The sequence below is a fragment of the Mercenaria mercenaria genome, chromosome 14 (assembly GCF_021730395.1).
Source record: "Mercenaria mercenaria strain notata chromosome 14, MADL_Memer_1, whole genome shotgun sequence".
In the NCBI taxonomy this organism is placed as follows: domain Eukaryota; kingdom Metazoa; phylum Mollusca; class Bivalvia; order Venerida; family Veneridae; genus Mercenaria; species Mercenaria mercenaria.
Genome location: NC_069374.1, coordinates 30068618 through 30081271, shown reverse-complemented (window position 1 = coordinate 30081271; position 12654 = coordinate 30068618). Strand labels below are relative to the sequence as shown.

The window sequence follows — 12654 nt, the reverse complement described above, 5'->3', positions numbered from 1 at the left end:
ATATTCTGTCTATTAGTACACCTATTTGACAATTTCTTTGAGGATAACAACAGTGGTTACCTTGGCAAGTAACTACCATGCATTTTCAGCTCATCTGATTTAAAAAAAAAAATGATGAGTTACTGTCATCACCTGATCGTCATTGGCATCAGTGTCTGCGTCGGCTTTGCCTGGTTAAGTTTTATGTTTAGGTCAGCTTTTCTCCTAAACTATCACAGCTATTGCTTTAAAACTTGCAACACTTGTTCAACATCAATAGCTGACTCTGTACAGCAAGAAACAAAAACTCCATCCTCCCTTTTGCAAGAATTATGGCCCCTTTTTGGGAACTTAGAAAATATCAGATTTTTTGGGTTTTAAGTTTTATGTTTAGGTAAACTTTTCTCCTAAAACTATCAAAGCTATTGCTTTAAAAACTTGCAACACTTGTTCACCATCAAAAGCTGACTCTGTACAGCAACTCCATCCTGCTTTTTGCAAGAAATATGGCCCCTTTTGGACTTAGAAAATCATATTTCTTAGTTAAGTTTTGTGTTTAGGTCAGCTTTTCTCCTAAACTATCAAAGCTATTGCTTTGAAACTTGCAACACTAGTCTTGATCACCATCAATAGCTGACACTGTAAAGCAAGAAACATAACTGCATCCTGCTTTCTGCAAGATGGGCCCTTTTGGACATAGAAAATATCAGATTTCTTGGTTAACCCAGACGAAATGTGGTCAACCATCAAATACCATGGTGAAAACATGGTCAGGACCGCAGTTGGCCATGGTCAACCATGGTGATATAAGATTGGCCATGGTCGGCCACAGTCGACAATGGTCAGCCATGGTCAACAATGGTCAGAAATGACATTATCAACAGTTTGACCATGGTCTACCGTGGTCAACTTTTTTCAACCACGGTTGACCATGGTCATGTTAGTTATTTTCACAATTATCAAGTTTTACAATGCACCAAAGATGCCTGACTGCATTTTAGCTCCAAAAGTTTTCCTAGATATAGAATAGTTTTCCTGCATTTATAGACAGACTCAAAGGTAAACTTTCAAGTCGGGATATAATTTGTTGTCTTCTTAGCAATTTTATGACAAAAAAAAGACTGACTTGCAAAAATAGATATAGACTGAAATTGTCATGTATTTTCACGACCCTTTCAAATTTATATTTAAACTTTTAATTACTTATCTGTGTTGGTGAAATATTTTGATATATTTTAAACAAACATTATAATTTGTAAATTAAGTGCAGAACATTGTTTCAAATATACTGATTTTAAGATATATCAAAATAGTGTATTTTGATTTCTCGTTACAAAGTAATTTTTTCACATAATATACCCAAATTTTCAGTAAATTTACGTAAGTTAAACTACTACCGAAGAAACGGTCTCTCTGAAATTTTCTCCAATATGATTTTATGGAACAGTCAGTTTCTTTTATCAAAATTTAGCCACCGACAATGTTCCATTATAAATTATAATATCATCGAACAAGATATCAACAATCTGAGAGATGCTTCCCTCCATATTGCATACTTCTTTAAAAGGGTAAAAAAAACTGCAATCAATAAAAGGAATTAAATTTTAGTAGTCAGATATACACTTGATTTTATTTCTGCCCCATTTTTAAACCTCAGTGAGGACTAGTTTTCACCATGAACAAGTTGTCAGTCGGGAAATCTGTAAGACTGATCTGTTGTATATTTTGTATATGACACCACAGTTTTTTTATAGTCAATAATCACCACATTCGACCATGGTCGTGGACCATGGTTGACCATGGTCAACTATGGTCGACCATGGTCCACAACCATGGTGATTATTGACTATCAAAAACCGTGGTGCCATTTAACAAAATGTGGTCGACCATGGTCATATGACCATGAACTACCACTGTAGACCATGGTAGTCCATGGTCATATGACCTTCATTTCGCCTGGGAAGTTTTGCGTTTAGGTCAACTTTTCTCCTTAACGGTCAAAGCTGCTGTTTTAAAACTTAGAGCAGTTATTCGCCATTAAAAGCTGACTCTGCCCAGCAAGTATCATAACTGTACATTGCTTTTTGCAAGAATTATGGCCACTTTTGGACTTAGATTATATTATGGGTAGGACAATATTTCTATTATACAGAAACAAAACAAGAGGGCCAAGATGGCCCTAGGTCGCTCACCTGATAAAAACACCATAACAGTGTAAACATGTTTGACATAGTGATTTCATGGAAACAAATATTCTGACCAATTTTCATTAAGACTGGATCAAAAATGTGGTCTCTTAAGTGTAAACAAGCATTTCTTCAATTTGACCTAGTGACCTAGTTTTTGAGCTAAGATGACCCATATTCGAATTTGACCTAGATTTGATCAAGGCAATCATTCTGACTAAATTTCATCAACCTCGTTTAAAAAATACAGCCTCTATTGCATACAAAACGTTTTTCTTTGATTTGACCTAGTGACCTAGTTTTCGACCCCAGATGACCCATTTTCAAAATTGGTCTAGTTTCATAAAGGGTTTATAAATTCTGACAAAATTTCATGAAGATCAGTTGAAAAATACAGCCTCTATCGCATACAAAAGGGTTTTTTCCTTGATTTGACCTAGGGACCTAGTTTTTGACCCCGGGTGACCCATTTTCGAACTTGGCCTAGATTTCATCAAGGTAATCAATCTGACAAAATTTCATGAAGATAAATTGAAAAATACAGCCTCTATGGCATACACAAGGTTTTTCCTTGATTGGACCTAGTGACCTAGTTTTTGACCCCAGATGACCCATTTTCAATCTCGGCCTAGATTTCATCAAGGTTATTATTCTGACCAAAATTCATGAAGATAAAATGAAAAATACAGCCTCTATCGCATACACAAGGCTTTTCCTTGATTTGACCTAGTGACCTAGTTTTTGACCCCGGATGACCCATTTTCGAACTCAGCCTAGATTTCATCAAGGTAATCATTCTGACAAAATTTCATGAAGATCAATTGAAAAATACAGCCTCTATCGCATACACAAGGTTTTTCCTTGATTTGACCTAGTGACCTAGTTTTTGATCCGAGATGACCCATTTTCGAACTCGGCCTAGATTTCATCAAGATTATCATTCTGACAAAATTTCATGAAGATCAGTTGAAAAATACAGCCTCTATCGCATACACAAGGTTTTTCTTTGATTTGACCTAGTGACCTAGTTTTTGACCCCAGATGACCCATTTTCGAACTCGGTCTAGACTTCATCAAGGTAATCAATCTGACCAAAATTCATGAAGATCAGTTGAAAAATACAGCCTTTATCGCATACACAAGCTAAATGTTGACGGACAGACAACAGACAGACGCCGGATATCGAGTGATCAGAAAAACTCACCTGAGCATTGCTCAGGTGAGCTAAAAATCAGATGAGCATCTGCACCCCCAAGGCGGTGCTCTTGTTAACCATGAGCATCACTGGCTAAATAAAGATTGTATCTTTCATGGAATCTTTTTTTATCAGTAACTCTAAATCGTTGAACCAAAATCTTTAATTTTGCTCAATTTTTTTTTTTGCAGACAAGCACAACCATACAGTAGTCCACAGGCTCTTTATATATCGTTTAAATTTTTTAAGACTACACACCTGCACTCTGACTCACCTCAGGTACAAACAAAATTTTATGCAGAAAAGCATGTCACGCAACATAAAGCATGATCATTTCACTTCAATAAATCCTCCAAAATATATTGATAAATTATATTATTACAGATAGAAAATGATAATTTGACAATTTTTGTGCTATCCCTGGAATGACTAAAAATCAAGTAAATTTAAAGCAATGATCTATTTTCAATTTAAGAAATAACATAGCCCAAACAGTGATTTTATTGTTAAATAAAATCATTATAATTGAGCCGCACCATGAGAAAACCAACATAATGGGTTTGCGACCAGCATGGATCCAGACCAGCCTGCGCATCCGCACAGTCTGGTCAGGAACCATGCTGTTCGCTAACAGTTTCTCCAATTCCAGTAGGTTTTAAAAGCGAACAGCATTGATCCTGACCAGACTGCGCAGATGCGCAGGCTGGTCTGGATCCATGCTGGTCGCAAACCCACTATGTTGGTTTTCTCATGGCGCGGCTCATATGTGTAGTTCAAATGCAAAGGAATTAACAATGGCTTTATTCAAGACAAAGTCACTGTCTGAAATATATTCATTCCATTCTTAATTAATACTAATTTATTTTACTATATATTGTGAAGCAAGTACTTTAACTTATATCATTTTCGACAACTTGTTTCTGATGGAACCCACTGCCATGACGGTATAACAAAAGAGGAGTTTCCCTTTAAAATGCCGAGTGCTTAGCAAGGGTCAGCTCCTAACTGGTTCCATTTTTCACATGCTGCTATAATGAGCACCAAACCCATGATTTCCCTCACATGAAAAAGATTGCTCTACCACTATGTTATTGAAGAAAAATATTGATAACCGAAGACATTTCCCTAAGATAAATAATTTGATTCTAACATGAAAATAACGCTACATCTATATGAGCTGCACAGTCTGGTCAGGATCCATGCTGTTCGCTGACGGTTTTTTTAATTGCAATAGGCTTTGAAAGCGGACAGCATGGATCCTGAACAGACTGCGCGAATGCAAATGCACTATGTTGGTTTTCTCATGGTGCGGCTCATATCTTGTTCACACCAACCAAAATAATATGTGCTTGTTCTGTGTGGTATTTTTATCCAGTGCACCACTTTGATACTTGATGCTAAGATTTAATAATTGTGAAATACAAACAGTGATTTTGCCACAGTGATGTCACATTTTCAGTCTTTTTTGTTTAAAAGGCAAACAAACTGGTTCATATTAAAATACCCGATAATCCACCTTTTTCACAAGCATGTTTTTCACAAGTATGTAAGTGTAGGACTCATATTATCAATACAGCTTTTTTTCTGTTTAAGCTATTTTGTAATGTCAAGTTATCATCCTGGGACATTACATTTAGCTTAGTGCATAATATATTATTTGAATAAAATGCAAACATGTGTAGGAGACGATCACCGCTGTTTAATATATTGATGATATCTTCTGTACATACAGTTGCATTCATAACTTCATTTGTAATCTTGCAAGCACATCATTCAAAAATATAATTTCAACGCCCTGCTGAGGTCAATAAAACATTCATCTCAGTACAGGAGTTATTGTCAAAATATAATTACATTAATTACTAAACGCAGCTTGCAATTTATCATAAAGGAATCCAAGACGCTTTAAAAAATAATTTAAACATAGTACTGAATATCTAAACTAAAATCATTGTAAAATTAATTGTATGTAACACTCATGAATTGAAATAAATATTGTTTAGCTTTTAGCCTGCTAGCAGCAAGTGGTTCTGCATTTGCGACCAGTGCAGACAGAGATCATGGTCTGCACAGTTTGCTATTTAGTCAGTAAATTTTCAGTGAACACCCCTCTGAATGATGGACCAGTCCATTTTAGAAATGTAGCAAGCTAAGGGTTAAATTAAAACAAGTCATAAGTTTTGCACAACACGGTCAAACCTGTGCAATTAATCACCTTTGTACACCAACCGCCTGGCTCTAACAACCACTGCTTTCATTTTCAATTCCATCATCTGCAGTCTATTTTAACAAGTGTGAAAAGACTGCCTACACATTGTTTGTATAAGCAAACAATGATAATGACTATGATTATGGTGTTTCGACCAAAATTGAAATAAGTTATGAACTGACCCAAACTTACATACCATCAAACAAATCATCGTTGGACTTTTCACTTCGAGCATCCGCAGATTTTTCAAGTCGTGCCGGCACAGATGATTCTCGATTTAGCTTGGCCCTGTATACCGGCGTGTCTGACATTCTCTCCTCCAACAGACTGCCGATAGAACTTCGGCTCGCAGCATCTGAAGCTGTCCTCTCTCCACGCGGCGGTAATGGTGGAGGCATTGGAGGGCCTGTCAAATATACGAGCTGCGCCATGAGAAAACCAACATAGTGCCTTTGCGACCAGCATGGATCCAGACCAGCCTGCGCATCCATGCAGTCTAGTCAGGATCCATGCTGTTCACTTTCAAATACTATAATTACAATTAGAGAAACCGTTAGCGAACAGCATGGATCCTGACCAGACTGCGCTAATGCGCAGGCTGGTCTGGATCCATGCTGGTCGCAAACACACTATATCGGTTTTTCTCATGGTGCTCCTTATATAACCTTTTTAATGTAATGGACCTTTAATGGCCTTTAGCAATTTCAGTGAGATTATGTATTGTATACGTATGCTATTTTCAACCTTCTCTGGCTGTTACAAAGACCCGGCTATGGTTAAAATTCTAGCCTTATCAATATTATACTACCATCATCTTAAAATATAAGTTTATTTCACTGGTTGTAGGTGCAGATTGAAATACCTGGCTCAAGAGTTTACTGTTTAGTCAGCAACAAGACTCATATCATAGACCCTCATCCAGTATGCAAGAATATACAAATCTTTCACTGGTTGTACATACAGACTGAAGCATGTGGTTACTAAGCCAAGTTATCCCAAAAGGAGCCAGAAATTTCCATCAACACTTACATGTAGTGATGGATTCTTTTCCTTGCATACTTCATTCTTCAAATATTAAAAGAAATAAAAATAATCACTTTTTTTCAAAATACCATTTTATTAAAAGTAACATATTATTTTATGCATTCATTCATAAATTACACCACTAGAGTCATCTTACAACTCTGGGTGTAAGACGAGTTTTTCCAGCACCAGTGAAAACAAAGAAAAATTCTGTCCATCAGCTGCAAAACAAGAGCTCCGCCAAGCGGGGCATTATATGCAAGAAGGGTTACATATAATGACGGGAGAAGAATTTAAAGAACTTGGAGTATGAAGCCCAAAGGACAGGAACAACAAAGGGAAGAAATTCCAAAAAAATTCTAAGTCCACAAAAAAATCCTTACCAGGTAAAGTAATGTCAGAATACATCTAGAAATTGGAGGTACCATCCGTGTTGTACCACAAAAAAGTGGTCTCGGTTTTTCCCTACGGCCAATAATAAAAAAGTTTCAAAATAAGCTATTTATAGTAACATAAAAGGGAAGTAATTCAAAAAAATTTTATTGTAAGTGAACAAAAAGACAGATCTGCCAAATAAAAACAAGAGCAATGCAATGCAGAGCAATAACACAAAGCAGTCATATATGACCTTTGACCCCTAAGTTGACCTTGACCTTGAAGCAAGTCATCCGGAACATGCGCTCTGCATGTCGTCTCAGTGTGGTAAACATTTGTGTCAAGTTTCTCTGAAATCCTTCAAGCAGTTCAAGAGTTACAGAGCGGACACAAAACAAACTGATAATTATGACCTTTGACTCCTAAGTGTGACCTTGACTTTGAAGCGAGACATCCAAAACATGTGCTCTGTACGTCATCCCGGTGTGGTGAACATTTGTGTCAAGTTTCTTTGAAATCCTTCAAGGGGTTCAAGAGTTAGAGCGGACACGAAATTGCTAACAGACGGACGGACAGACGGACACCAGCGTTATAACATAATACGTTTATACCTTTGTACATATAAAACAATAAAACTAATAACACCTTAAATATACTAGCCTGTAACAGCATTCTTTTATTATCAGATTATCAAGTAATTTGTCTGTACTATGTACTTACCAGACTGTCCAGACAGTTGTTCCTCCGAGCTAGTCGATTTTGACATGGGAGACAACTCCAATGCTTTCTCATACCCTGAGTCACTGAGAGTTCTCTGGATTTGTGGAATTTCATACATACTCTCCTCTTCCTCCTCTTTTGGTATCTTGACCTCACAAGGACTACAAATACACAACAGCCACAAATGTTAACACATTTGTTCTTCAAAACACAAAACTGTAAAGTTGAGTATGTTTAAGTGTTTAATCGTCTCTGCAAGCTGCCTAATATTCAATAATTTTCAAATTTGTCTACCTTTTGTTGATACATAATGGGAGTTTGGTCATTTTTATTTCATACCTATTGCGCTTATTGTATTAGTAGTACAATTCATATGCTGTCTACTTTGCTAATTACATTGCTACTGCTTGTTAAAACATATTCTAACTTATACTGCCTAGTTAAGAATTTAAATACCGCCAAGTGTTTGCCTAGATTGCTATTAACATGTCTATGGTTTATTTTACATTAAAAAATTTGGTCTTTTACATTATTTTTCCAAGCAATGTGCCATCTAGTTTGGTATTTTATGCTTGCCTGTGACCTGCATAATGGTATATACATTCACTGCCTAATCTGGTATTCGCATTTGCTGTCTAGTTTGGTATTTACATAATGCTATTTACTTTCAAACTGGTACTTACATTTGCTGCCTTGTTTGGTTTCTACATTTTCTGCCTTGTTTGGTATTAACATTTGCTATCTACTTCGGTATTTTACATTTTTTGCCTTGTCTGGTATTAACATTTGCTATCTACTTTGGTATTTTACATTTTTTGCCTTGTTTGGTATTAACATTTGCTATCTACTTTGGTATTTTACATTTTCTGCCTTATTTGGTATCTATATTGCCATCTTAGTTTGGTATTTATATTTGCCACCTAGTTTGGTTCTTACATTTCCTGCCTTGTTTGGTACTTACATTTGCTATCTAGTCTGGTATTTACAATTGCCAGCTAGTTTGGTTCTTACATTTGCTGCTTAAAATGTTTGGTATTTACATTGCCATCTAATTTGGTATTTACATTAAATTGTGTTGCCTTATTTCTGTGGTAACATTTTCTGCCTAGTTTTATAATTGCATTTACAATAATACTTACATAGCAATTACATCTGAGATCTCTTTTTCAGTCATAATCTTATTAATTTCAGAATCACAGGCAAAACTTAATTTCATACTTTGGGTATAATACCGGGTACTTTTCTACCTTATTGTACTTGAATCAGTATATTTGGATCGGTATCATTGCTAACCTAAAAAACTTTATCTTCCCATAAATGGAGCAATACCTTACAACTAGATAATTACTATCACATTACAAAATCTGCATTAAATGAGCTGCGCCATGAGAAAACCAACATGGTGCGTTTGCGACCAGCATGGATCCAGACCAGCCTGCGCATCCGCTTTCAAAGCCTGTTGCAATTAGAGAAACGGTTAGCAAACAGCATGGATCCTGACCAGACTGCATGGATGTGCAGGCTGATCTGGATCCATGCTGGTCGCAAATGCACAATGTTGGTTTTCTCATGGCATGGCTCATTACTATCACATTACAAAATCTGCAATAAATATGGTACGCATTACATTATATCCTCCAATATTCAGTATGAAATTACTCTTATACAATTATTAGTTTCTTACACCTCTTCTGTGTGAAGATTATTTATGCAATTAAGACTTTTCAGATATCGATGTATTGCCTATTGGACAAGCTGTCAGAATTTGAAAAAAATTAATAGTGAGATGAACAGAAAACTCTTCCTTTCTTTGGGAAAATTTCCTCTTTTGAAATTTCATTCCCAATCTCAAGTTATACTGTCAGTATATTCATACTATTGGACAAGCCGACAGAATTTGAAAATATTAATAGTGAGGAGAAGAGAAAACTCTTCATTTGTTGGGAAAAAATTTCCTCTTTTGAAATTTTAATGCCAGTCTCAGGTTAAACTTTAAATAATATTTGATAGACTTTTTTTAATATTTGTAACACCCAAACAATAGACTGAGAACCTAACCATTTTGTTTAGCCTAACATGTAATACAGTAAACATATCAATGTAGTGAACACTGTAATTTGTCATTTTTCCCTATCTCATGACACTTGCTTATTATCTCCATGTCATATATGGGAACTTCTTAATTACAGAAAGATTGATAAGGGTATCAAATTATGTGCCACCTTGTACACCATAAATAATCTGCATGCCAGTTTGTGGTATTAGAGACCTGCTTATGCTAATAACTTTATAACCTGTTTTTATCTTGCATGAATACATCTTGTAGTCAAAACCATAGTCCAGTTGAACATGTAGTTTCCAGATACAATTTTTACCCCTTACCCTGCTTAATTTCTAAAATGAACTTGTCCATCTTTCAATTTGAACAGTACCATTAACTGCTAAAAGGGGTGCTTACCAAAAAGATACTGACTGAATGGCCAACACATGGCACAGATGTGCAGGCTGATTATGATCTACACTGGTCGCAAAGGCAGAATAATCGTGTCCAGCATGTTAGGTTTAAGTCACAATTTATGAAATTCATTTTTAAAGTTTTAATGTACTCCCTAAAAAATTGGAAGTTCCCTACATGGCAAAAAGGTCCATACTTTTTATTATAATTTGACTGTCAAAAATCTTGTTATTTTGTCCTATTAAAATTAGAGCATCTGATTCATACAGCACTAAGTCTTGGGAAATATTTTCCCCACTGCCACTCACTATATATACTGGTAAACAAAATGCAAAATCATCACTTTTGAAAAAAAAAAAGTTTATATTTTCCAAATCTAAATGCAGCCTAATTAACTTTGGAATATTAAATTTTGTAGTGTCATGTGGCATCCTAGAGGAAGTGTCAGTTTTAGTACATCAATGGTATACTTTAGAATATAGTGTTACAATCTGGTAGCAGCGTAATAACCTTATAATATATGGCATAATTTAGCATTCTCATAGAAGCATTAATTTTAGAATATCTCTGACATCAATTGTGACATATTCATGAGAATATCTCTGGTATAATGTGGCATTCTCATGGCAGCATTATTATTTTTAGAATATCTTTCATGTAATGTGACATTATCATGGCAGTGTTATTATTTTTAGAATATCTTTTGTGTAATGTGGCATTCTCATGGCAGCGATATTATTTTTAGCATATCTTTCATGTAATGTAACATTCTCATGGCAGTGTTATAATTTTTAGAAAATCTTTTGTGTAATGTGGCATTCTCAAAACAGTTATTATCTTTAGAATATCTTTCATGTAATGTGACATTCTCTTGGCAGTGTTATTTTTAGAATATCTTTCATGTAATGTGACATTCTCTTGGCAGTGTTATTTTTAGAATATCTTTCCTGTAAGTCTTTCTTTTCCTGTAAGTCTTTCTTTTAAATCACTAACAAATTCTTTGTGACTTGACACACAGGAAAGTATCTATGTCCCTCTAAAGGGTTAGACAACATTGGAAGATAGATACCGGTAGATAATGTGGCATTCTCATGATAGAATTATCATTTTCAGTATATCTTTGGTATTATGTGGTATTCTGTGACGGCTCTGAGTTATTATTATTATTAGATTATCTTTGGTATTAATGTGGAAACTCATGACAGATTTACTATTTTTAGTATATTGTGGCAACGTTAAGTTTTGAACACCTGTAGGAACCTCAGTGGCAAAGAAGTTTATAGTTTGCTTGCCTCTCACCGCTTTGGGCTCAAAACCTTGCTTGTCATGTAGAATTTTTTTCATAAAAGGAAGCCATCCAGCTGGCTTAAGGAAAGTAGGCGGTTCTACCCAAATGCCCGCCAGTGCCTAAAATAGTGCTCAGAGTGGCATTTGGGGTCTTCAGTCTTCATCATGGAAAGCTTGAAAGTCACCACATGACCTGTAGTTTTGGTCTAGTATTAAACCTAACTAAAACAACAACAAGAGCTGTCTGTAAGACAGCATGCTCAACTTTTCTCAGTGCTTGACTCTGAATTAGAGCTTTGCCAATAAAAACTTTACAAAACTTTAACCAAACAATTCTAAGTTAAAAAGGGGCAAAACTCTGTCAAAATTCAATCAGAGTTATGGGGATTGTTTCTCCTGGTGTAGCCTTTCATAATAAATAACTACTTTATGTTTCAAGTCAATAGCTTTGATAGTAACAGAGATATTATACTTTATCAAAAACTTAAACCAAATGTGGCAGCGACAGCAACACTAACGCCAGGGCGAGTGCAACAGCTCTACTTTTTCATTGATAAGTCGAGCTAAAAATTGAATATCTGTGGTCTAGTACAGCATTCTTCAGTCAGCAATGTCTATAGTATAAAGTGGCATTCTGGTTACCCTCAAAATTTACCTCTTAAGTGCAATATTTATTTACCTGCCATCTGTGGTGTCAATGTCATCATACACTTTTACCTCACTCTGAAAAAATAGAACATAACATTTTGTTTTTATACCTGAACACACTTCTGTCATAATTTTTATGATTAAATGTCCTGATATTCCCATTCATAAATGCACTACGAAAGTTTTTGGCAAAAACTTATACATTACCTCAAGTATAATTATAATTAAATTGATAAATTAGTACTATTTTCAGTAAGTATTACAGTATTGTATATGAGCCACACCATGATAAAACCAACATAGTATGTTTGCGACCAGCATGGATCCAGACCAGCCTGAGCATCCACATGTGGCACTATGTGATTAAGTGGGAGGAAATGAAATTGATAAATTATACGATTCTTGCTGTAGTATGATTTCAATTTCAAGAAATCACACCTAAGCACATAGGTGTCACATGCCCACACATCCCAAACCCCATCCGCGCAGTCTGGTCAGGATCCATGCTGTTCGCTAATGGTTTCTCTAATTGCAATAGGCTTTGAAAGCGAACAGCATGGATCCTGACCAGACTGCT

The 12654-nt window shown here is 35.6% G+C and overlaps 1 protein-coding gene across 1 annotated transcript in view; it reads right to left on the bottom strand.

Moving 5' to 3' along the window:
- LOC123527148 (uncharacterized) overlaps positions 1-12302 on the bottom strand; it is a 37160-nt gene extending 24858 nt beyond the window's left edge. The window contains exons 1-3 of the mRNA XM_053523150.1: positions 12109-12302; positions 7688-7848; positions 5766-5975 (exon numbers count right to left, since the gene is read on the bottom strand). Of these exons, the coding sequence (XP_053379125.1) occupies positions 5766-5975; positions 7688-7848; positions 12109-12239 (502 nt within the window). The 5' untranslated portion in view covers positions 12240-12302. The remainder of the gene's footprint in view (positions 1-5765; positions 5976-7687; positions 7849-12108) is intronic.
- Positions 12303-12654: the final 352 nt, after the last annotated feature.